Source organism: Microcaecilia unicolor, chromosome 7, assembly GCF_901765095.1.
Source record: "Microcaecilia unicolor chromosome 7, aMicUni1.1, whole genome shotgun sequence".
NCBI classification, from domain to species: Eukaryota; Metazoa; Chordata; class Amphibia; order Gymnophiona; family Siphonopidae; genus Microcaecilia; species Microcaecilia unicolor.
In genome coordinates, this window is record NC_044037.1 from 253,262,752 (window position 1) to 253,290,190 (window position 27,439).

General features: G+C 41.1%; 1 protein-coding gene across 1 annotated transcript in view; it reads left to right on the forward strand.

Moving 5' to 3' along the window:
* The window catches only part of RND3 (Rho family GTPase 3), a 30,689-nt gene extending 14,556 nt beyond the window's left edge, over window positions 1-16,133 (forward strand). Inside the window, 3 exon segments of the mRNA XM_030209420.1 lie at window positions 4,090-4,199; window positions 9,379-9,513; window positions 14,426-16,133. Coding sequence (XP_030065280.1) covers window positions 4,090-4,199; window positions 9,379-9,513; window positions 14,426-14,677 — 497 coding nt within the window. The 3' untranslated portion in view covers window positions 14,678-16,133.
* The last annotated feature ends 11,306 nt before the right edge of the window (window positions 16,134-27,439 follow it).

Here is a 27,439-nt window from a genome sequence, read left to right on the forward strand (position 1 = left end):
CTAAGTGCTATCTCAGGATGAATACCTTAATATTTTAGTTTGCATCATTGTGTTCCATCACCATATAGTTTGAGGATTCTTCATTGCTGGGGCAGTTCTCCACCCCTGCTCCCAACTGAACATACTTGGTTTACTCATGGGCTTTGGATCCGTTCTCCACCCCTGCTCCCAACTGAACATACTTGGTTTACTCATGGGCTTTGGATCCGTTCTCCACCCCTGCTCCCAACTGAACATACTTGGTTTACTCATGGGCTTTGGATCCGTTCTCAAGCAAATTACAAATTATGCAGTGACCTGCACCTGCTTCCTCTGAAGAGTACTGGAAAATTGTACATAAAGATCATTTACGATTTGTGTATATCCCTCCCAGGTGTCCTCATGCCTGCTAAACATACATGTCAACGCTAATTTTATATGAATTTCTAGAAAGCTGATTTTAAGATGTGGTTTACCTGCATAAATTTGAAAGACTTACTTTATGTTAAGTATAGTTATTTATCATTGTAGAACTAGTTAAACCTTAAAGATAATGTGAAGTTTAAAGAAGGAACCCATATGATGGTTTTGGAAGCACAAGTAGCACAGATTTTGTTTCTTATATAGCAGCACAGAGACAATATGCAGACACACAAGTGCCTGCTCTCAGAGCTTTTGTAGTGAAGTGAGACCAGGCATGAGTACTGGGGAGAAGCAGGGATAAAATGTCAAGTGTGAAAGGTAGTGCTTTCTAATTAAAGATGTAGGCAAAGTCGAGTTTTCCTCTGGGACTTACATGGCTTCTATAATTAAGGTCAGATGTCAAAATGAAGCTTATGGCTTTCCTTTCAGTATTTCTTTGGAAAGTATCACTTACCCCAAGGAATCACTAGTGACTACCTCAGCTGAAGACAAATGAGAAAGCATGGCAGCAGGTGGAAAAGATCTTTGGATGTGTTAAGTTTGCTTAGCTTGGAAGAACAGAAAAACACTTATGGTTTTGTTTTTGTTTAATATAAAGGTGCATGTTTTAGGCACCTATGCAGCTTTATAAACTGCCTCGCAAAACCTGTACAATATAGCTAGAATGCACCCACATTTCCTACCTGCTTGGGAACCGATGCAAATGTATACATGTAGTCAGGTTTCAAAATCATTTGTACTTTGTGGTGCTCTCCAAACTACATTCTCAAATATACCAACATCTGGGTCATGTAAGAATACGGGCTGCCATAATGCGCATCTTCTCCAGACTTTGTAACTGTATGTATTTACTATGTAAGCCGCATTGAGCCTGCAACATGTGGGAAAGCGCGGGGTACAAATTTAATAAATACCTTGTACATAATCCATGGAGTGATATTGTAAGAAGTCTCTTATGCATGCAAAACACATTTGACACATCGTGATGCAGTACTTAAGAGCTTCATGCAACTGTAGAATGCAAGTCTGTCTCTCCCCCTCCCCCATACTGATTTTTGGTACCAAAAACCATTTAAGGCGCATTTAAGCATAGCCAAGTAGTATTCCATTTCAAACTCTCTGTAGAAGTGCAGTGCTCTGCACAGACTACACCCGTGCAAGGAAGGGCTGAGAAATGGTAATTCAAGTTTTGAGATTCCAAGGTGAAATATGTTTACTGGAGAATTTTTCATTGAATGAGGGAGGAGAGGCAGGAAGTCGGTGAGGGAAAAGCCTGCAGTTGGGTAGATTACATGGTTTAAGGTGATAGGAAGATGAAACATCCTTCCTATCACTGTTTCAAACCTCTGTGCTTTTTATTTTGGATTGTATTCATCTTTTCCCTTTGTTATCTCGCCCTACATTTTGAAGTGCTGTGGTCTTTTGGACTCTTAAACAGGCCCCATTTCAAGAATAATTAAAATAAGAGAAAAATAGTTTTTTAGACCAAAATACAAAAATAGCACACCACCCTTTTATGGAATAATCATTAGGAATCTGCCTCCCCCCCCCCCCCCCCCCCCCCCCCCATGCCATACAGGAAACTCCTCTCTGATTTTATTTTCTCCAAATGATGGCATTACTTCCGCTATTAGCTACCAAGTCCCTTCCCACAGAAGGTTACAATTTATCTTGAGCAAGTCCACTTTATTTTCTTTCATTGCTTAAGGTCAAGTCTCGGAGGAGGTGGGGTGGTTTGAGCCCTAGATGTTCCCCAGTTCTCAAGTCCCTCCTTGTGCTTGATCTGCCTCTTACAAAATTGGTTGGATGATGAAACTGAAAATTGATTTCTAATGAGCAAATAGTAACATACTAACATAGTAGATGGCAGTTAAAGATCTGTACAGTCATCTAGTTTACCCAACAAGATAAAAATCATAGTTTGATATCTATCTTGACAATCGCCAAAACAAACCAACATGAAACTAATAAAATTGTGCCAATTCAAATATTACTGATTTAAAGCAGCTCAAATCGGGTTACCATCAAAAACATTTTGCCAGGATAATACATATGGAAGATAACCCCTTGTGTGGGTGCTGCTGAATTTTCAAACAAATGTATACATACCTCCCTATTTTTGAAATACCCTGACTTGGATATCTTCATGGCTTGACCATGGTTAAAAGCTCACTTTTTTGATCTTGGGATACCCAGTAACAGTGTAGATAGCTCTGAACTGTTAGAACTAGTTCCTGTTCCCTGTTGTATGACCAAGACTTTGGATTTGGTGTTGGTCTTGTATAACTATCATAGGTCATTCCAGACCTTATCTGTTGGTGTGAATGGTAGAACAGATTCTGGGAACACTTAGATCTGTGTACAACAGTAGGAAGGGGGTTGAAAGTTCAGATAAGACAGGAGGTTGGGCTGCTGATGGTTGAGCACAGGGATTATATGATTTTGATTAGTTGACATCACAATTGGTAAAGAGCAGGTGGATCAATTTGGTCCTTTACTATGTTAAGGACTGTATGCAGAAGACAGTATGTTGGTCCCTTCCCCAAGGGAGCATAACCTACTTCATTCACCAAAGCTTTCCTTTGTCAGCATATGTAAGGATACAATTTACCATGTGTGCTATTGGTTTGTGGATGTGTTCACCTATCCATTTTGGAGCTATTTGGCATTTATACAGGATGTTATCAACCCTGTACACAGGGGGATATGTAAAAGCTGAGCATGACTAATGCAGTGCTCCACACACTGGCTTTTCAGTGAGACTATAAAACTAGTTTTGCTTTGTAGGGACAACTTGTGGAGGCTAGATTTGTATTCTAATGTTGAAATGTAATTTTATCTCGTCATTCTTTGTGTGAAGGGTATAGATCAGGGAAATATGCTTGAATTAATTGACCTGCAGTACTTACCATATTTATGAATAGAAGTGGAGAAATTTAGGCCAAAAACATTTGAGAAACCGCCTTTTATGGGTAGCAGCATAGTACAGTGGTTCCCAAACATGGTCCTGGAGGCACCCCAGCCAGTCAGATTTTCAGGATATCCACAATGAATTTTCATGAGTTGGAGGCAGTGCTTGCAGATCTCTCATGAATATTCATTGTGGATATCCTGAAGACCTGACTGGCTGGGGTGCCTCAGGACCAGGTTTGGGAACCATTGCCATAGTAGGAACCACCTCTGTCAATGGCACAAACAGCATCACAAATTTCCTCCCCTCTGGGCCGGTCTTGTACTGTCCAAATCTCAAATGTCTTCTAAATAGCACGAGCTGCAGCATACACTGAGTGCACCCTCTGACTCAACTTCCTGTTTCTGCACAGGCAGGACGAGTTAGAGGGTGTGCTCTGGTTTGTGTACACTGCAGTGTCAGTACTGTTTAGAAGACACTTGAGATTTGGAAGTTATGGGGTTTGGGGGCAGTTGAGTGAGGCAGGCGAAAGACCTGTTGTGTTTGGCCCTGATTTTTATACATGGGTTACACCAATTTTGGACACTTTTACTCCCAAAATGGTTCTTGACTCTTGACTTATGGTCAAGTATATACTGTACATTAGTTCCTAGTATATATTTTTTAACATTGGAAGTTTATAGGGGGAGAAGTAAAAAGTTAAGCTAGATTGGACTCTTAACATTACTGCTGCAGATTTATACTTGTCACTAAAATACATTTTTTTCCCCCTCTAGGATCCCCTTATTATGATAATGTGCGCCCGCTTTCATACCCAGATTCTGATGCAGTCTTGATTTGTTTTGACATCAGTCGTCCAGAGACTCTTGACAGCGTATTAAAGAAAGTAAGTTTTAACACTGCCTTACTGGTAAGAGGTAACGTTATAGCACTGAAGTGAGAGCCTCTCATTCTCATAAGGGTAATAACAAGGTGCCTTCCTTTTTATGCCACTTGCATGCATACAGTTAGACTAGTAGCGCTGTATTTATGCAACTTTATACAAGTTCTATGAGTGCTGTAAGTAACCACAAGCATGTAAAGGCGCTTGAATGCAGGTAATGCTAGTATTCTGCAACAGAATCCAGGCACCCAGATACCATTAATTGAATAGGCTCTCATTGTGTAGCATCAGGCTCCCAACAAATACTAATCATATTTAGCTCTTAAGGATATGTTGGAGTATAAGTTTACATCACCTTTCTGAAAGTTTCACCCGGCATTGGAAATGCAGAAGCTGAAGTATGATTCATGGACAAATGTACATTTTGTATGCAAGTTCAGGCACCTCTGCTCAAATTGTATGCTCAGTGAATCTCTTAAGTAACAACTGATACAAGGTACAAAGTGAAATGCATCTCATTTGTAATGTATAATTATAATTTATTTGTAGTTTAATTACATATTCAAAGTGAAAAAAAGTATGAAAATTTGTAGCACCTAAATTGTCAGAACAGCTTTGGTAGCTATTCATAATGAGCTGATGCTGTGCATAGATACGTTTCTGCCCAAGATTATGCCAAACTTCCACCTTAAGTAATGTCAACCTTTTTTCCTTGTTCTTACAAGCCAAGCTGTGATAGAACTGTCACCTATGTGCAGCAGCCCAAACTTTTTTTTTTTTTTTTTTTGCAACAAACCTGGAATTGCTCTGAGAACTCTTATTGGGTAACAGACTGCATGCCCTTCCCTTATGCACAAATGATTTACCCCGGGGGAGTTCTGTCCAGTTCAGAACGTTTTTTTGTACAGGGAGGAGTCAACTGAGGGTAGTGTGGTTACTCTTCCTCCTCCACCACTTCTGTGCTGCATCATATTCAACCACTCACCTGGCAGGCGGAGAGCAATTGGTCTTTCTCTGCCACACAGTCAAACAGCTGAATTAGAACTCTATTTAAAATTCAGCAGTTGGGATTTGGGCAGCAGAGGAGGATGCTCTTTCTGAGTGGTGCCGCATGGGTGAATGGATAGTAAGGTAAGGGCATTTGTTGGGTAAGAGAAGTGATGAGGCATGAAGAGAACTGGGGGCAGACAGCCCAGGAGGAGAGAACACTTGGAGGAGAAGGTTGGTGGTCAGGGTGGGAAGAACAGGGAGGACAAAGGGCTAGGGTGTTTGCTGGTGAGAGTAGAGAGAGCAATAGGTCTTCTTGGTGGACAGGGATAAAAACAATAGAGGGAACAAGCTGGTAGGGGGAGGGGAGAACTGTGGAAGCTGAATCTGCCAGATGAGTGAGAGAGTATAGGAAAGAGTTCAGATTTCCTTGGAGAGAGAGAATTATGGAGGACTGAGCCTGAGGAAAGAGGATGTTTGAGAGGGGCAGAGGAACCATCCCTTAATGATGGGGCTATTCGGCACAAAGTTATAATGATGCAGGACTGAGTTTGAGCAGACCTTGAAAGGGAATTTTTCAGATCCATAATGTAGGGTCATGGATGCACTGGTGATCCAGTCTGAGGTCAGCCTCTACCGAAGAGATATGTAGAGCAGGGATGTGGACGTTATTTCATATTACACACTATTTGTATGAAGATTCTTGACCTGTTAGCACAAGAGGAGGAAAGGCTGACCACAGACCAAACCAACTTGGGGGAGAGTGCTGTGAAACGGCCTTTTGATTGTATAAAGGGCCCGACACTGTGTTTCGACGCAAAAAAGCACCTGCCTTAGGGGTCACGAAAGGTATTGGTCTGTGGTCAGCCTTTACTCCTCTTGTGCTGTGTGGATATGTCGTAGAGGTTTCTCCTGTTTGCTGTTTCTGATTCTTGACGTGACAGCAGAATTGGGAGTCTTTGCTATTCCTCTTGATTGCCTGAAATTGAGTTAGTTTAATCAAACAGCCTCTTAATGTTTCACCCACCTCGTATAACGTAAACATGCTATAGGTAAATCTAGACAGGCAATTCTCTAGTAAGACTAATAAAAGCAATCAAAACCTGGCCAAAAAAAAAAATCGGAATTCGGTAGCTTTCTATACATCAACATAGTGGCATATGAAACCTGTTCTAAGATTGCTACACTCCAGAGCAATAGACCCATAAATCTGAAAGCCTTCCTCCTTTTTGAATACCAATATTACATCTCTGGAGAGTGGTGGCACATCTAGGCCCGTTTCTATTGATTCTAGTTGGCTTATGTAAAAATGGAGAGGTGTGCTGGCAGATGGTATCGGGGCTGCTGGGTTAGATAAGATAAGTATTGCCATACTGGGAAAGACCAAAGGTCCATTGAACCCAGCATCCTGTTTCCAACAGTGGCCAATCCAGGTCATAAATATCCGGCAAGATCCCAAAAATGTACAAAACATTTTATACTGCGTATCCCAGAAGTAGTGGATTTTCCCCAAGTCCATTTAATAACGGTCTATGGACTTCCTTTAGGAAGCCGTCCAAACCTTTTTTTTAAACTCCACTAAGCTAACTGCCTTTACCACATTCTATGGCAACGAATTCCAGAATTACACGTTGAGTGAAGAAATATTTTCTCCGATTTGTTTAAATTTACTCCATTGTAGCTTCATCGCATGCCCCTAGTCCTAGTATTTTTGGAAAGCTTGAACAGATGCTTCACATCTACCCGTTCAACTCCACTCATTTTATAGACCTCTATCATATCTCCCCTCAGCCGCCTTTTCTCCACGCTGAAGAGCCCTAGCCGCTTTAGCCTTTCCTCATAGGGAAGTTGTCCCATCCCCTTTGTCATTTTTGTCGCCCTTCTCTGCACCTTTTCTAATTCCACTATTTTTGAGATACGGCGACCAGAATTGAACACAATATTTGACGTGCGGTCGCACCATGGAGCGATATAAAGGCATTATAACATCCTTTTCCATTCCTTTCCCAATACCTAACATTCTATTTGCTTTCATAGCCGCAGCAGCACACTGAGCAGAAGGTTTCAACGTATCAACAATGACGCTTAGATCCCTTTCCTGGTCAGTAACTCCTAATATGGAACCTTGCATTATGTAGCTATAATTGGGTTCCTCTTTCCCACATGCATCACTTTGCACTTGCTCACATTAAATGTTATCTGCCATTTAGATGCCCAGTCTCCTAGTCTTGTAAGGTACTATTGTAATTTTTCACAATCCTCCTGTGATTTAATGACTTTGAATAACTTTGTCATCAGCAGATTTAATTACCTCACTAGTTACTCCCATCTCTAGGTTGGGAGAGGCGGTATTAAGAGGCCTTATGGGCATTGGAGAGGGATGGGGGCTGCACTGCTGGGAGAGGGAGAGAGCAAAATAGGTGCATGTGTGGACATGGAGATACTGGGTAGGGATGGGAGAGACAGTGATTGGCAATGAAGGTGAGATGTAAGGAGAACTCTGTCCATTGTGGAGTGATGGGGCACAGAGGTTTGATGGATACAAGTTTGGAGATGTGCATTTCATCTTTGCCTTTGGTCTTGTATCATAAGAACATAATAGCCCTGATTTTAACTTATTCTTAAATGCCCAGTACATAAGAATCTGCGCCATACAAAACTCTGCAGATTTCTGAATTCCCTCCGTGTAACAGTACCAGATATGATTGGTCTGCTCAAGTTTTGTGAATTTTAGGTAGCATGTAGGTGCTCTAAATATGTACATAGGGGTCTCTAGCAGTCTGTGTTGTCCGAATAGGACATTTAATTGTGGCAGTGCTAACATTCAGAAGTAGGTTGTTTGAGTTGTGGAAGCTAGTGCTGCTACGGTATGACAGGTTTTGAATTTTCAATTGTGCTCAGTTTTTGCTTGGACACCAAAACCTGACCCCCCTTTTGTTCTAGGTCTGTTCTTGCAGCCAGTGTTAGTGATGGGGGGGGGGGGGGATGGAATGGTTCCAGAGTATTACATTTAAAACTAATTGATGGTCCTGTGTGAGGTGTCGCTTCACTTTTTTTTTTTGTTAGGTGGATCCTCATAGAGAACAAGTTGAGAACCATTGCTTTAAGGAGAGCCATACTCTAGTTACTTCTGCTACTAATCCATTTATATAGCGCTACTAGATGTACACAGCACTGTACACATATGTAGGTATTTTCTTTGGCCCTAGAGGACTCACAATCTTTGCACCTGAGGTAATGGAGAGTTAAGTGATTTGCCCAAGGTCATAAGGAGCTGCAGTAGGAATCAAACCTAGATCACCAGGATCAAAGCCCGCTGCACTAACCATTAGGCCACGCCACTCCGCAGTTGCTTACGTATAAGCAGACAACAGTTCACCAATTAACACCGCCCCCTCATTAGCTTAATGGACACTAGAAGCAGATAATGCGGGAGCTGTTGCACATGCTCCAAAAGGTCTTTGCTGGAAAAGCTGAATGTTTATTGACACTGTTGCCCATTTCCGATTGCTGAGCACTGCCTTCAGTCACTGAGGTCCTTTTACTAAGGCGTGCTAATGAGTTTAGCGTGTGCTAAATAAGAATGTTATAGCCCTATGGGCATTAGCACGCACTAAATCTGTTGGCACACCTTAGTAAAAGGATCCCCTAAGTGACTTGTTGCAGATACAAACTATTAATGTTTCAAATTCATGTGCATGTGAAATCTAGGATTAACATATGGCTCCAGATAAAGGACAGATTGAGCCAGTACAGGGTTGATTTCCATTTCTTTCAATGGAAGTAAAACCTGGACTGGTTCATTCTGTCCCTTTTCTCAAGACATATGGTAACCCTATGTGAAACCTACTGTACTCACTTTGAATGAAAAAGATTTAAGTCCTTCATGTATTACAGATTCCCAAGTCCTCTTTCCAAACCAACTGTTTAAACATTTTTGAAATATTACTTGGGACAACACCCAGTATTACATCTTGAAGAAATAAGTCAATGAGTCAAAAAGAAGAAATTCTGATGTAAACCAGATCTGTCTGTTTCAAATTAGCCTTGAACACACTTTTGCAACAAACTTAATTGATTCTTCCCCAAATCCTACAATTGGATGGGTATCTGATGTGCTTTTCGTTGTTACTTTTTTAGTGATTTTTATTTTATTTTTTTTACACATTCTTAATGTTGAATCATTGAATTACAGTGGAAAGGTGAAATCCAGGAATTCTGTCCAAATACGAAAATGCTGTTGGTGGGCTGCAAGTCAGATCTACGTACTGATCTTTCTACGCTAGTAGAGCTATCCAACCACAGGCGGACACCCGTTTCTTATGATCAGGTATAACCTATGACTTCTTTATGCAAATAGATTGAACAGTCATTCAAACTGACAGATTTACAGTAGGCTGCTGCTGGAAATGGAGCTGTTTACTGCCTCAGGCATAACCTAGCTGTTGGCTGCTTGTCCAGTCTTAAATATAATTTTTTTTTTATTTTAGATATGTATTGCTTCCGTATTTGACATGGACTTAAATGAAACATTTTTGAGTTTGGTTTAAATTTTTTAAACACTAAGTTCAAAATGGCTTAAGGTCTTGTTTTCCTTCCCCTCTTGTCAGACTGTAGGTAACTGACCTGTCTTACACTTTCTGATGTATTTTTTTAGATGTTTCTGCTGTTGCTACTCGAATTCCATTTATCTTTCCAGTCAAATGAGTTTCTTTATTCTGCTGGGCCATTCCATAGTGGGTTGTATCCCCTTAATCAGCATATGAGAGAGAAACTGGATTCTAATGATATCACTGATATGAGGTGGGATACCCATGATTGTCAATATTTTTCGGCGTCCAGCGGATGGTGCAGGTCAGATCAGTGCAGTAGGTTATTTATGGTAACAAGCCTGACTCCCTGAACACACCACAGCCTGTGTCCAATGGTTGAGGCTGGCCAGTGTAGCTCCCAGGAGTCAGATTATGATCCTTCTAATTAAGCCTGGAAGGGCTCACTGCCCCTAGACCTTGGACCAAGGCTTGGGACATACATTCCTCCAGAACCTTGACAGAGGGTATATCCCCCCCCATCCCCATTCTATGGTATAGCTACAGGTGGGGCAGGGGTCCACCCAGTGGCGTTCCTATGTCGGCTGCCACCCAGGGTGGATTGCTGCTGCATATCCCCCCTGGCGCATCACCACCTGGGGTGCAGGGAGCAGTCACGTGGTTGACTCCCACTTGCAGCATGTACCGGGGGGCGGACCGTTCACAACCCCACCCTTGGTACGCCACTGGGTCCACCCAATTTAATTTCAAGCCCACCCAGCAGCAGTATAGCCTAAGCCCCACTAGCTGACGCGTCCTCTCTGGAAGCCCCCTTAAACTGTCTCAAATCAGGGCAGTCGGTGGCGCACCTCCCAGCCACTGACACTTAGAACCCCACACAGTTCATGTGCATGAATGGAGCAAGTATGTATAGTGGACAGTCAGTGTTGTGCCACCAACTGGCCCAGGTTTGAGACAGTTGGGTGGGGTGAGGTGCTCCAGAGAATACCCTACAGCTGATGGACCTACAGGATCCCTGTCAGCCATGGTATTTTTTAAACCACTTTTTTTTTTTGGGGGGGGGGGGGGGGGGTAGCAGGCAGAGAAGAAATGAGTGTCATGTCCACCTCCACCTCCAGAAATTGATCTCCGGCTATGCTACTGCCTCCCATTTTCGCCCTTTAACTTTATTCCCTTGCTAAAGTAATAGTTTCAGATAGGTCAGGCAGAGGGATTGAATTACAACAGCAGCAGCAATCTCTAAACAAGAACAGGAATTTTCTGGCCATCTTACAGCATAAAGGCCATTTGAAGTATCTGCAATTTTTAAGGGCATCTTCATTGTAGCCAAAGCTGTCCTCTTGAGCAGCAGCATCAGGGGAGGCCTTTGTTTCCACCATGGTAGCTCAATTTTTGGCAGGGACAGCAGCTATTTTAAATGCAATTTTCATCATGTTCTAGCCTATCAGGCACTTGCATAGGCAGGCTCTTCCTTGGTTCTATGACCCAGGCCCAATCCCTCTGTGGGGCTTCTAAGTCCCAAGGTGTCTGGCTGGCTGGAACCAAGGATACTCTTGATGGGCTGCCTTGTCATAGTAAACATACCAGGTCCCATAGCTTGGCGTCCAGACATTGCTCAGCGCTAGTCCCATCCTTGTTCTTGTAGAGAAGTGTAGAGTACAGAATGCCTTTCCTTGAACACCTCAGAGTTCTAGAGAACTGTTCCTAGAGAAAGGGATTAGTTCATTGGGAGGAGTTTGGTCCATCTATTCTATGGAGATATAGATGGAGACGACTTCTGGTGATTATCATGAAGGGTTTGAGATCCTGCTAAGACCTTCCCTTTCAGAGCTTTCTCACACATGGCCCTTTGCTGAACGGGAAGTACCTGATTTGGCCCTCTTGGAGTTCCAGATTGATAAACTGTACCACCTTCCCCCATGCAGATCTGGACTGGCTTTATCAAATCTAGAAAATTGATCCTTTAGTGGCGGCAGTGACTAAAAGAACCACTATTCTAGTTGGAGGTTCTTCCTTCAGGGATGCTCATGATAGGAAGGTAGAGCTCTTAAGTAGGCCTAGGGGTCTAGATGGCTATCTAGTACACTGGATTCAGCAACTCCTGGTTTTGTTGATTTATTACCTCTAGGCTGATTCTTAAGACTTTTGGGAGTTGCCTTCTTTTTGGGGAAGATACCAAGTCTAGACAACACCTTCCAGAAGACATGTCCTATTTCAGTATGGCATCTGATAAATCATATGCCAAGGATTAGTCATTTCCAGATATCTAAAGATTCTTGTTCCTCCACTGGTATGCAGAAAGGGCATTCCTTTTTTACAGGGCCAAGAGATTGGGTAGCAGTGCTACCTCCTCTCCATCTGCTGCTCCCAGAGGTTCCCAGTGAAGGTCAGCAGAAATGTAGGTAGGAGACACTTATCTGTGTCTTCAGGTGACTGTTAAAAAACCTCAGTTCAGTGGGTTTTGGCAACTGTTAAAATGTGTGTGCAATTTTTGCAGGTCCTGTTTCTTTGTAGTTTTCCCAGCAAGTCCAATGTTAAGTGTAGGGCAGTGCAGGATCCCGTACATCATTTCACTTGTATGCAGTCCGTGGGTTTTTTATTTCCTTCCAGAGCAGAGTCATGGCTGGTGGTATTTCTATTTTGTGGTCCCAAAGAAAAGAGGAACTTTCAGCTCTTCATGGATTTGAAGAGTCAATATTGCTTTTTGGATTTCCCATGTTAACATGGAAATCTGATTCTTTGCTTGAACTATGGGCATTTGACTCCTCCTTATGTAAAACACATTTTCACAGGAGAGGCTTATAGGAAATACCTGAGATTGTGTGCTAGGGGAGCATCATCAATTTGGTTTGACAGCAGCTCCAAGGACATTTTCCAAGGTGGTGGTGGTGATTTCCTCTTCCAGCACATAACCTGCATACACATTGCTTAAATGTATTTTCTTTCTCTAACATTACCAAAATTTCTTTCTCTAAGCACATTACCAATCACACTCGTATCCCACTTAAATTACTGCAGCTTGCTTCTCAAGGTATTCTACTAAACTCTCCTCTTCAAATCTGTTCAGAATTCTGCTCCATGACTTACCTTGTGCCAGTGTCACTATGTTCACATAACCCCTCTCCAACTCACTTCAGTGGCTCCCTATACGCTTCCATATACAATTCACTCCTTTTACAAGTGCATTTATTCTGCAGCTCCTCTGTATCTTTCCTCTTACCTCTCTATACCTCTGCCCAGGAACTCCATTAGGTATACTACAGTTATCTGTACCCCCACAACCAACTCTAGACTGTTCTTTCTATCTTGTTGTGCCATTTCTGGAGCTGACTTTCTGAGTCAGTACGTCATACTCTCATCGCTGTCCTTATTTAAATCAGGCTAAGTGTCCACCTTTTTGAGACTGCTTTAACTCCTTGGTCACCTTTTCAGCACACATGTTTTAATCTACTTCATTGATAAATGTAACACTAGTTCCTTATTTGTCCTGTTTGTCTGACAGTTTATAAGCTCTTACATGTTTATATACAGTTCTGTGTTTAAGTAGTAGTCGTAACAGTCCATTCTTCAGCTGCTTTCACATTCGGCTCTCCAGATAAGGAGGCAGCCTGCTTATTTATGTATCTTTTTATAGCTTCTCTCTGATAGTTGCTGAAAGTGGCATACAGACTGTGCACATCATACTGCTTATTGCCAATCAGAATAGATCTGAACATAGGACAAGACACCAAAAATGATACTAAAAAATGTAATAGCTGAGTGCTATTCTACAAAAGATCTGCGTCCTTGTAGAATAACGCTAAGCGTATAAGTGACATGTAACTTTAATTGCCAGCAATTATGCCTGATGAAAGCAGGTGTAAATGCTGGAACTTGTTAGGTGCCAATCGAATCTATTTTATAACAATGCATATAAATGCTGGCAACACATGTTCCCCTTGAAATTATGTGCTATAGGAGTTCTGCATATTATAGAATACAATGTGTGAGTAACTCATAATACCAATTAATGCCAATAATTAGCAGCCCAATTACAAATCTACGCATACTGATTTGTGCACACAACTTAGTCGCTGTATATAGAATCCGGGAGATAATACATAAAAAATAACTAAACATAAACTAAACATAAAAAATAACATGAACAGCTATAAAGGTAAAAATGCCACCTTATCAGAGTATATACTTCAAGATTTCTGTGTGGCTTTATTAGAGGCCATATACCATGACTGCATAGTAGATAGATTTTATGGGTTGTTGGGGTGGGTTTGTTCCACAAGTATATGAAAGGGACCTTTCTTGCAGTTCAGAATTTCTTGACACGCTTCCCTTCGGAATTATTGTATGTCTCCCATGAACTGCAGCAGAGTTCTATCCTGTGAACCATATCTACTAATCAAACTTTGTTAGGATTCTACTGTGTGGGTGAACTTTGATTTTCATTTTTTTTTTTTTTTTAAACACAAAAACGGGAGTTTTGTTAACGATCCATAGTGAAATGAGGAAAGTTGCATTATCAGGGAGAATAAGCCTGATAAATCTAGAATTTTGATTCAAATGGTTACTTTTCAGAAGATGAGTTTGAAAAAATAGTCTAAATGAGAAGGCTTTGACATTTCATTTTATAAATGTGGTGGTCAGCTTGAAATGGCCAATATTAAATGTTTTTTTTTCCTTTCTTTCCTTTCTTAGGGTGCGAACATGGCCAAACAAATTGGAGCTGCTACTTACATTGAATGCTCAGCCTTGCAGTCAGAGAACAGTGTTAGAGACATTTTTCATGTTGCTACCTTGGCATGTGTAAACAAATCAAATAAAAATGTAAAACGGAACAAGTCGCAAAGAGCAACAAAGAGAATTTCACACATGCCCAGCAGGCCAGAGCTATCTACAGTTACCACAGACTTGCGAAAGGATAAAGCCAAGAGCTGTACTGTGATGTGAAGGCTCTGGTTTCATTTTGAGATGAACAGGACAACCTATTAGAGGAAGAGTGGGTGAAGTTGGTGAAAGTGGCTCATAATGTGGGTTTAGTCAATGCTTTAAAGGACAGTTTACAGTGTGTTTGGTACTTAAGGATTCAGCATGTAGACCAAGCGAGAAAGATGTCAAAATTATGTGAAAGATGCTTAAGACTGGGTAAGGAACGGAAAACACTGGGATCCCAGAAAACATCTTGGCGGCGCTTGTTTCCTAGCGATTAATAATGGCCAGCCACTTGTGTGTTTAGTCTGAATTTTTAAGAATTCCATGTTAACATACCCTTCCAGTGGGGAAATGGCATCAGATTCAGATTTTGAACAGATTAACTTCCTTTATTATGGCTCATTTTTAGAACTGAAATTGTAGAAAGACCCTTGGGTTATCCAGAGGAAATAACTGAGGCTTTGAAAACTACCTTCCTGACATAATTGCAGAAGCAATATTTTAGCAAGCATGCCAGAGAGCCTTTTAAGGTTTCCTATTAAAGGACTAGATTAGCAGAAGGTACTTTTTTCCTTTCAGTATTTAGTATTTTTTATGGTTTTAATGTTTTAAGCCCTACTTACGAATGATAAAAATTCAAACGGGTCAGATGAGAGGTGCTATTAGTGGTATCTTAACATGAAGTCCCATACACGAGGGATCCTCCAAGTTCTGGGCTGCCACAATTTCCTGCAAGATAAACAGATGAGAGCAAACAAAATAAAATTGAGAGGTCATATCTGAGGAGTATCTAAATATTTCTCATTTATTTTCATTTCACAGCAGAAGGTGAGGGTCCCGAGAGAACAGGATACTACACTAACCATAAAGGGAAACCCTTCCCATGCAGACACATCCCCTGAATTCTATATATAGCACCTCAAATTGAGTAATGAGTTAACTAGAAATGGCAACCAATTATGGTAGTTGATTTTGTGCACACATCTTGTTGGGCACTATTCTATAAACATCTGTATGCAAACAACAAAAGGGGACATGGCCATGGGGGGGGGGGGGGGGGGGGGGGGGAGGGCAGATCAGGGGCATTCACTAAAGATGTGTTCAGTATTAGAATTCAGGGAATCTGTACCTAATTTACATGTCAGGATTTATACCAGGTTTCAGTTGGTGTAAATCCTTACATTCAAGTGCTATTCTGCAAACAGCGTACAAATCAAAGCACTGTTTTGTAGAATAGCACTGCATAGTTTTTCAGCACCCAAATTTGGGTGCCATTTACTCAAATCTAGTCCCATATGCAAAGCATTGCGTTGACTAGTAGAATTTGGGCAGGGCTGTCTTACCCATTGTCTACTGTGAGAAGTTTGAAACTTTATGTAACTTTTCAAAGAAATAACTAATTTCAACCTAATTGCTAAAAATTAATCAATTTTCAGTCCCCCCCCCCCCCCCCCAAAAAAAAAAAAAAAAAAAATCAGACCTCTTTACTAAAGAAATAATTCTACAACTGGGCACCTCCATTTAGGCACCCCAAGGACATGGCAGTGGGAGTCCTACTATAACAGCATCTGGGTGCCCAGATTCTGTTAGAAATTTAGGAAAGGTACAGAGAAGGGTGACAAATGATAAAGGGGGTGGGATGACTTCCCTATGAGGGGAAGGCTAAAGCATAACCAAGACATACACTCCTGCAGTTAACCCCAGCTATAGACCTTGCATAACTGCAGGCATGTAATGTGGGAGCCCACCCATGTATCCACCCCTTCCCCTCAGCAATTACTATCAGAGTAGCACTTGGTGCCTTACTGGCACTCTTCACAAGTACACTTGCTTGCATAAATGCTAGTGTTCTAGACATTTACATGTACAAGCGATGCATAAATGTGGTGCCAAGTTTAGAGTTGCCCCTTTAAGTGTGCTAAGGTTTTGCAATAACAGCCAAATTAGGGGCCCTTTTACTAAGCCACGTGTCTATGCGTGCCAAAATGGGAGTTACTGCCTGACTACCGCATGGCTGTTGCGGTAATTTCATTTTTGGTGCACATCTGATATGTGCGTCTATTTTTTTAGTTTCGGACACACGTATCGGATGTTCACCAAGTGGCATTTGGTTTGCGTAGGTCATTACTGCCTGAATGCTGTACCGCTAGGTCAATGGTTGGCAGTAAGGTCTCAGACCCAAATTGAACGCATGGCAATTTTGATTTCGCCGCATGTGCATTTTTGGCAAAAATAAAAAGACCTTTTTCATAGGCGCGCTGAAAAATGGATTGTTGCACACCTAAAACCTGTGCCTATACTACCTCAAGCCATTTTTCAGCACACCTTAGTAAAAGGACCCCTTAATGCTTTAACTGTAGAATTTCTGTATTAAGTTGGCTGTTCTCTGCATTTTTGGAGGGCTGCCATACAGTTGGAAGTTTCTACTGTATATTAAGTGGCTGATACCTGAAGAGGTGTAGCTAACTTCTGTTAACATGTAATAAACATCTCCATGTTAACTGGAAGGTATCTTCACCCTAATATAGCATTTTCCATGTTAGCTGTACACAAATTGTTGCATTAACTGTGAACACCGCTGACAGCTACATTAAACAGCTAACATGTCTTGTCGGCCCCTTAGAGCACTGCTTCCACAAGCACTTTGTTTTTGTTTTTTTTAAAGATTCCTTTTTTTAAAATCTGTTTTCATCAAATTGTCACAGGGTAGATTAAAACATTGTTTTGATGAGTACTTAAAAAAAAAATTGTCACTTCCCACAGACTTTAACTCTACAATGCTTTGCTTATTGCAACAATATGCTTTGGGCAGTATTACAACATAACTGGCAAGTGCTTTCTGTATTTAAATATTGTACAAAATAAGTTAAACTGTTACAACCATTACTTTGAATGTTGGAGTCATCTTGTATGTTTTGTTAATGTTTCTGAAGTATTTATTAAATTTTTCTTTTAAATTGGTTGCTGCTCTTCTGTGTAGCTTTTTCATTTGACGCAGCATGCATTTCGTATGGGAAGTTGCTGCACGAGGAGTTATTTTGCATGTGCTTGTTCTTTCAGGTAAAGATCTTTATAGTGAGGTTGGAATTCAGGTTTGATGCTTTAGTATTTAAATCACTCTACTAGATATGTGCAGTACTGTATGGATTCACAGAACATGTCTGCTCTATATGGAGTTTTTAGTCTAGCCACCATGCTAGTTATAATCATGATTTCAACCATATTTAATATGGGAAAGCTAGGGCTAAAGTTGTGGAAATTTTGAAAAAAAGGTAGGCTCTTTAGGGAGGATCTGGCTATCTTCTGGGAAGATGCATGATACATCAATTTCAGGAAAAACTCCAGACAAATGGTGTAACAAAATGAAAAGTAGAGTTGGGACTTATCTGTATCCTTTCTCCATTGCTAAGAACAGCTTACTCATCGCATAGAGATTGTAAAGATAGGGTGATGGGTGTTGAGGTGCTATATACTGAATCTCCTAGAGTAGAAGCTTAAACTGTATGCCAAAGTGTATGAGAAGCCAATGCAATGACTTAAGGGTTACATATGTCATTTAGAGCAGTATGATAGCTGACTTCTGACTAGTACATGGTTTACTTGAAGACCTTTCAAACTGCAGTCCAAGAAGAAATTGATTTTATTGGTGGTTCTGAGGACAAGCAGGATAGCAAAGACTCAAACATGTGATGACCTCACAGAGCCTGATGTCAGAAATGCTACTCCAGCTTAGTTTCTACAAGTATTCTAGTCACCACATCTCAAAGATGTAGCAGAATTAGAAAAGGTACAGTGAAGGGTGACAAATGATAAAGGGGGGGGGGGGGGAGTGGGATGAATTCCCTATGAGGAAAGGCTAAAGAGGCTAGGGCTCTTCAGCTTGGAGGAGAAATGGCTGAGGCGATATGATACGAGGTCTATTGAGTGAAGTGGAACGAGTAGATGTGAATTGCTTATTTACCCTTTCCAAAAATACAAGGACTAGGGGGCAAACTGAAGCTACTAACTAGTAAATTTTTTAAAACAAATTGGAGAAAATATTTCTTCACTCAAACGTGTAACTATAAACTAGTTGCCAGTGAATGTGGTAAAAGCAGTTAGCTTGGCAGGGTTTTAAAAAAAGGTTTGGATAATTTTCCTAGAAGTGCATAAGCCATTAAGATGGACTTGAAAATCCACTGCTTAAGCAGTGTAAAATCTGTTTTATTCTTGATCTTGTAAGGTACTTCGGTCTGTCCCAGTATGGCAATGTTTTTGTTAAGCTTATGTTGGCTTGCTACTCATGCATGCCACTTTCACCTGCTATTGTCACAGGGCCACTTCAGTTTTCTGCAGAGCTGGTCAGTTGCATTTCACTGGAACTCACAACAGTTTTGAGGAGAATGTTGACATTTTTTTTTTTTAAATAATTCCTAAGTCCTGTCTCTGCTGTGCAGTGATTGCTTCCTGTTTAGCACTAGGTTTCTCAAGCATTTAAGTTTTTCTTCTTTTGCAATGAATTTGATATAGGCCTTATCAAGGCCTTGGGATCATGGTTAGGACTTTCATCAGGTTATTTGATTTCACATTGGCTTTATGATGACATCCCAAAAGAGCCCCAGTGGCTGTTAGAAGTGCAACACCACCATATCTGATGCCTGGGATACAAACATGATAGCTGTTTAGGGACCCAAAGGAAGGGTTCATGGGTGTGGAAAAAAGCATGAATGACATTTTATGCAAAAAATCTGGTTCATTCACTTCAGTATCAAACATTAGTCTCTATGGGTCCCAGAGCTGCAACACACAGGTTCTTCAGCAAAGTGATTTAGTCCTGCTGGCTTCTATTGATGCAATACATGAGGGTGATTGAGACAGTCCTGACCAAAGAAGAGGGAGGATTTGTCCTTGATTTAATCAGTACAGAGGAATTGTGTCAAGGCAGAGGCTTGTATCAACATTCTTCTGAGAGCATTGAGGCGCAGAGATTATGGCATCCTTAAAGTGCCCCTCACATGAGGACCATTCTTCCTCTGATAGAGCAGTTTCTGAGGACCTGAGCCCCCATTTCCAATACTCGAGAACATGACTACACCTATTACATGCCCCCACACATTTGATAATGGCAGCCTTCAAGGAGCAGCTGGTGAAGCTGAATGGAAAGAATGCTTCTTTGCTCAGTAAAATTCTGTGGCTTTGACGTTGACTATGTCAACACAATCTTCAGCGCTATACATGCCTTGCAGAGTGCACATAAACACCAAACCCTCAAATGGTCTTGCGATTGAGGCCTAACACACCTGTCTCATCTCTAGCCCATCAGGTGTAGAATGCTTCACTAATAATGCATTGGCGTTCCTTGGAATCTTGACAGATAAGTCCTGATCCTACTGTCAGTCAAAATAGGCAAAAGACAGACTTCTATGTAGTTTGTGGGTGTAGTTTTTCCTGGGTCAGATACTGAGCACTTCTGCGATTCTAAGTAAGCCAGATTTATTCTCTGAAAAGGGTTATAACCTGGGTGTGGTCAGATTCCTCCCCACCAGATGAAATTTCCACTGGAGTTCATGTTTTGTGTGTCAGGGAAAATGATTCAATTTTATAGATGGAGGAGCTCTGGCCAGAAAAACTGGATATCATCCTTGACATTACCCCCCCCCCCCCCCCCCCCCCAGAAGGCTGTGATCATGCTCATTTTAGAATCCTGAAGGATAAACAGATGAAAATGTGGGAGATCTTCTCTGTAGCACCTTCCTATCAAAGTCAGCTCTAAATCGATTCCAGAAGGCTTCCATGTTTGTGAAGCAGGAGTTTCCTCACTGGGTTTTTTGGTGGTCAAATCCACTCTAAAGGGCTAAACATTCTAAGAGATTTTTAGGGAAGGAACTTTAGACATTGGAGTCTTTAGAGAAGAAAGTGTTTCAGAATGCTGTGCTTATTCTGCAAAGCTGCTTATCAGTTTTACATGAGCATGTAATTGTAAGGGTGTTGTGTGGAGTGTCCTGAGTCTCCCTCAGGAAAAGACTCTTCACAATGGGCAAAGGAAAGAAGTGCAGAAAAGGCATAGTCCAAGCAACTTATAGTTTTGGTACGGTATTGAGCATTTATAACGGGTATTGGCACTTGGTGATTTGCCTGTGTGCAGGAGAAGCTGTGCTATGCTGTGAAGAGAATCTTCTCAAATGAGATGCAAGACGCTCTCTAGAGGATGGCAAAGGTGATCCTCTTGCTCAAAGATTAGGTATACTCATGCCCAACAAGGCAGGGCTCTTGCTAAGGGCAGCAGAAAAACTCCATCAGATAAATGTCCTGAAATTGAGACCTGTAACTGATGGAATGCTAAGACTTAAGGATTGGTTAGCCAACAATCTTAATTCAGACAAGCAAGTGACTATGTACAACATCAACAAACAGGTAGGAATGAGAATTCTATGTCCTGTGTTGAGAAACCGTCAGAATATGGAACTGGGCCATTCTCATATGATCACTCTGAACCACATACATGGCAGGCAAGGAAAACTGCCTGAGAAATTGAGTAAAATGTTAGTCACAAGTGATCCATGGTTGAGGTGGTGGCTCACTGGATTTTTCAAGAGTAGTATACCCACTCAATAGATCTTTTGACCACACCTCATAGCAGGAAAGTTCCTCAGTTATTCTTCGGGTTAGAGACATGGCAAACCTAGCCTCGGAAGCCTGCCCTCTAGATGGGGAGAGGGACACCTCTATTCATATTCTTCCATACTGCTCATAGTGAGATCACTCCTAAAACTCAAATAAGACCGGGGAACCATGATTGTTATAGCTCCTTACTAACCAAGCAAGATCTCTTTCCTGCTAGCATGTTCCGTAGTTTCCATGAGGCTGGAGTTTTCTCCAACAAAGATCATGAAGTTGGGATGCACCATCATTCCCAAAGCTGCAAGTCCATAACCCTCATAGCTTGGATATGGAGAGGGTAACCTTAAAACTGTCTAGGCCATCTTTTAAATTGAAGAGATCTGAAATATTTTGAGACTGAAAGGCCCCATGTCTTTTGTCTTGTCCCACACAAACTGATAGAAAACCTTCTACATCTATCACGCTTAAAAAAAAAAAACTACTTGGTTAAGGTACATCTTACTGCAACTGATGCTTATCACCTTGTCAAAGGTAAACACTTTGTTCAGCCTTTCGTTTGCGTTTGCTCTTTCAGCAGGCTTTTGGTATTTGATGAGTGGGCTGCTTCTTGTCATCCTGAAAAGAGATGTATAGCCTGTCCTGGTAGTTTAATGTTATTTATGCTGTGTTTTAGTGTGTCTGGACTTCTTTCCTGTTAAAACTGGAGTTCCTTTTATTTGTGTTAGCCTGTAAACTGCATAGATCTGCCTGACAGTTAAACATGGTATATAGTAAGTCACCCCTAAATACAATTATATTGGAATCGCCTATGAAGCCTCCTGCTGTATCTTGGGACCTCTGGTGTTGTATTAACCCAGCTGATGAAAGCTCCTTTTGAGTCACTTAACACTTGTCATCTGAAGTACCTGATCTGGAAGATCTTAGTTTTGGTGGAGGTCACTGCAGCAAAGTTAGTTAGCGCCAGGGTCAAGTAACTAATTCACCTTAACACAAGGTTTTACAGCAAAGTAGTTCTGCATAGTCATCCACAGTCTGAAGGTACTGTTGGGGGTTCAATCTTAACCAGTAAATGATCTTACTACTATTTTTTTTTCTTGGGTTTCATGCCCACGTGCACTGCAAGAGTTTTGGCTGCCTTTCTGCGGTCAACTAAAGTCCACTCAGCTTTTTGTTGACAGGATGAGGGCTGCTGTCAGTAAATGCACTTTCTAATTGGCCAATGGACTTCATTTCCTTCCCTTATGCCTAGCCAAGTCTGACTTAAGGGTCATGTTGCAGCTAATTCTGGAGCTATGGCAGCATCAGTAGCCCACTTGTGGTCAGTCTCCATGAAAAAGATTTGCAGATCTGCAAGAAGATATCTAGTCACGCATTTCACAGCCTACTTTTTTGGAATAGTAGACTGGGCCAGTCAGTCCTCTGATGATTAGAATCCAACTTGTGTCCCTAAGACCACTTCTCTCAATTCCAGGCTTCCTTCTAAAAAAAAAAAAAAAAAAAAAAATACTAAAAAGGGCTTGTTACCAACAAACAATATTTGGTGTCTGCCTGTTGCAGAACTATTAGTTCTAGTTATACCCTTTTTTTGGGTAGAAAGCAAGCCTGTTGCTGGGGAGTCCTGTTTGTGAGGATTTGCTATCCTTGTCCTTAGAGCAAATCAAGTTACCTGTTGCAGGAATTCTCTGTGGATAGCAGGATACAAGCCCTCACTTATCTGCCTACCTCCCTATAATGTATGCCATTATAAGCTATAAAAATAGATTGAAGCAGTTCTGCATGATGGTGGCAGGTGAAGTGATGTGCCTTGTGGCGAGCCTATTGAAAAGCTTCTGGAAACTCTAAGCTGGAGTAGTGTGAGGGCTTTGTATCCTGCTATCCACAGAGAACACCTAGTACAGGTAAGTACCTTGGTAATATGGATGGCTTACGGAGAAACAAATGTTTGCAGTGTGTACATCTGTGCAAAGAGAGATGCTGAATATTATTTTAAGTTCCAGACTGAGAAAACTGAATACATGACTTATGGGGGAAGCTGTGAGAGTAAATTATGTCTTTGTACATGTTTATGGTAGAAATGGGACACACACACAACAATGGCTTCTTGGTGAAATTTTTGATGGAGAAAGGTAGACTTAGGTTTGTCAGCATAAAATTAGTACTGAAAGCGAAGTGTAGAGATCAGCATACTAAGAAAATGAATGTTACAGTTATGCCAGAGCCATGCTTAAATAAGATGTGATATCAAAAGATAGAATCAATCCCTCTGTATCTGTTATATCAATAAGAGGAAACTAAGGAGCAGCTAAATTTGAAAGCAAGGAAAGTATAGGGGAGGATTCTGTATCGGTGGTATATGAATCAGCTGAGCTTGCTTTTAGTGAGAAACATTGATGATTTCGGCTCACTTAATTAGCTCTATATATCATGAGCTTCCCCTTTTAAAAAACTATTTTTCCTTATTTTTCAAAAAGTTTATATCTATCTATCATATTTTGAAGTGATGTTTTAAAACTTGTTTCAATAAACAAAAATCAAAACAAATGCCAACTCCCCAATGTCCAACTTGTATATCAATCTTTTAAAACAATCTGATATTGCCATTATGATTGCAAACAGGGTGCTCTGTTGGATGACGAGGGGTAGCAGTTTAGCGAACCAACGATTAAGATAAGTTGATGGCATACTACTTATCTACTAATGCTGCATAAGATGGATAGGTGAAGAGGAGTGTCATTTTGACTCCTGATTTCCTAATGTTGATTGAAACAGATAACAGAAGACAATATGTGCTTCATTAATTTATGGAAAAAAAAAACCAATACCACCCTCCCCAAACCACCCCTACCCATCCTCCCACACCGAAACCAAAGTGGGTAGGAATTAAAAATAAATACTAAAGCATCTTAACTATTAAGAATACAACTCACTACAGAAGTTAGAGTCAACCCTAATGGTTCCCAGGTAGCCTGAAATTGAACTCCGGATACAAAGTCAAGATCATGAATATAACACCGCTCCATTGTTAAGATCCTAAGCATCTGGGAATGCCACATCTGGGTAGTTGGTGCAGAAGGAAATAGCCACTGCTATAGTATGTTTTTTAAGATGAGAAGGACAGACAAGTGCAGAAAACACATGGACCTTTCTTCACGGAGTGCAACTTGGGAAAAGCCCCAAAAAGCAGACAAAGAATTGAAACAGTCCAGATAGTCTGTAAAAATCATGGAACACCTCTCCAAAAGGGCACAATACGTGAGCAGGACCAAAACATAAGGCCAAAAGTGGCATCTGGTGACCTACATTTAGGACAGTCCGCATTAGTTCAAAGTCTCACTCTATAAACCTTTTTTAGGAGAGACATAGGTTTGCATTAGCAGCTTATACTGCATCTCCCAGAAAGTGATATCAGTATGGAACTGGAGATGTTTAAGGCCTACAGTAAGCCATTTGACGTCCACTGGTACACCAAGATCAGCCGACCTTGCGGGCATCAATTTAATATAATCCACTGGAGCATTCTGATCCTGAAGATGACAATGGTAGAATCTCAATGGGACTTTAAGTTGGGAATTAAGGGTGTAGGCAGACTCTAGCTGATCATAACCATCAGAGTGTAAAGAAGCAGGAGGCACAGTGGCCGAATAATGTCTCAACTGAAGATAAGAAGACACCTTGGTAGGAGCCAAATCGTATTCCTTTCATAAAGCGGCAAAGAACTTCATGTGACCATCATCTTCCAGTACTTGGGGAAATCCACTGTTTCTGGAATAGGCAGTATAGAATGTTTTGTACTTTTTTGGGATCTTGCCAGGTATTTGTGACCTGGATTGGCCACTGTTGGAAACAGGATGCTGGGCTTGATGGACTTTGGTCTTTCCCAGCATGGCAATACTTATGTACTTATATTTAATGCCACGGTGTTCCCAGGCCACAAATGATGGCGAGTCACTTCCAGGTATAAAGGCTCCATTATTCTGAATAGGCAGTAGGGGTGTCCACTTGGCAATGATATTGTGAAAGCGATAGACCCACTTTCATGCCTATCACAAAGGTTTGTAGAGGTTATAGGAATGTACTCTGGAGGGGTAGTAAGATGGCACAGCATGTAAATAAGTACTGAAATACTTATGCTCAAATAAGGAAAGTTCAATAGAGGTAGCAGAAAACACATCTGTATCCCTAAATCAGTCGTTAATATGTCACATTCCACAACTAATTGTTAAATAGTAAATATTTAAGATGCCCAAGCCCCCCTTATCTCTGGGAGAAGTAATAATACGCATGGAAAGGCGAGCTCTCTTGCCTTGTCACAAATATGCCTGCAATTGTTTACATAACAGTTTCTCATCTACAACTGTTAAATAGAGAGGCAGCATCTGAAAATATACAATCATTTAGGAACAATTAACATGTTATAAAAGTGAATATGCCCCAATAAAGTGAAAGGATAGGCGCGCCAAGAATGAAGACGAACCACAGTTTGATGCAATAAGGCTTGTAGATTTACAGAGTACAACTGAGACAAATTCTCAAGGAGAAAGATTCCTAAATATTTCAAGGTCCCATCTGCCCACTGAAGAGGAAAGCCCCCCTCCCCCTTCCCACTGATCCTGTAGCATAGGAGTACAAGGTAAAGCCAAAGACTTAATTTAAGGTGAAACCCGATAAGAACCCAGACTCCTTTATAAGTTCTAATGCAGCTGGTAGAGAATCCCGAGGGCTAGTCAAAAGTAAAAGAAGATCATCAACAAAGGCTAAGATTTTTAGACACACAGAGCCAACCACAAGACCCTGCACCACCTCCTCAAAGTACACAATAAGGGTTCTAAGGGTTCAATCTTCAGTAGGAGTCTACGTGTAAGGGAAAGGGGATAGGATTTGATATACTGACTTTCTGTGGTTATAATCAAACTGGTTTACATATTATATACAGGTACTTATTTTTTGTACCTGGGGCAATGGAGGGTTAAGTGTCTTGCCCAGAGTCACAAGGAGTTGCAGTGGGAATTGAACCCAGATCTGCTGTTTTTTAGGTTGCTGCACTAACCACTAAGCTACCACTACACTCCCTTTTTCTCATTTAAGTGTGATTTTGTTCTCTTTGGGGACAAAGAAAAAAAATATCCTGGAAGGTTTCCATATCCATTTGTCCAAAACACTCCCTTAAATCCTTGCATTGTGCAACAGGATTAGCCAACCATTTTATAGTGATTGCGACATCTTTACCAGCAGCTTGAACTGTATAAAAAACTTTAGAAGCTATGAAAGAGCAGGATATGGAAAAAATGAATGCAGCTTGTATTTTAATGAATCTGAACTAGAAGTGACGCTGAACCCTGGCCTGGGCTAGAAAATGTGCCAGTGTCTGCTATAAATAGTAGAATTATGTTGTGTATGTATGTACTTGAAGAGCTTTAAATCTGCTAATTCTAAAATCTTACTTTCAGGAGCTAAACCACATAAAATACAGCAGAACCAAATAACACGTGCAGTCCAGTATCTTAACCTGAAAATTAATATCTAATAAGGTAAAATAAAATTTTAAGCATGTTTGATTATTTAATACCAGTGTAGATGTGCTTGTCTCTAGTTATCTCTCTGACAATGGTCCCGTTACAGAGTATTGTATACAGTAGCTCATGTCCTTGTGGGAGTGCAGCCCCCACAGCAACTGTACAATTTGGGTATTGCTGCATAATTTCAAGTGTTCAAAACCTGCAGTTCCATACCAATGATCTCAATGGAGTTACAACATGCAGGCATTGTTCATTAATGGAGTAATTCTGTAAAGCATTTTCTGCATGCATGCGTGTACATGCAGTAAATGTCTCTTCCAAAACTAAAAACTGGTATAATCTCTGTTAAAAAAAAAAAAAAGCAGTGAAGCACTGCTCCTTCTTTTATGTGATCTGTTCTAGACATTTGTGAGGATGACATTCAGTCAGAGTTCAGGCCTATATTAAGGCATAGGAAATGTAAGTAACTGCCCCTGGTGTAAACTTCTGATAGGTGGTGGAGTGTAGCTGACTCTTCTATGCCTCAAACCCGGGTGGCACTGTTGTCTTCCGAAATGGCCTGGTCCCAGTTTCATCCTTATATGGTGTGAAGCCCCGCCCAGCGCATCCCAGTAAGCACTGGGCAGGGTTGGGTGCCACTATTTTCGAGGTGGAGCTGCTGGAA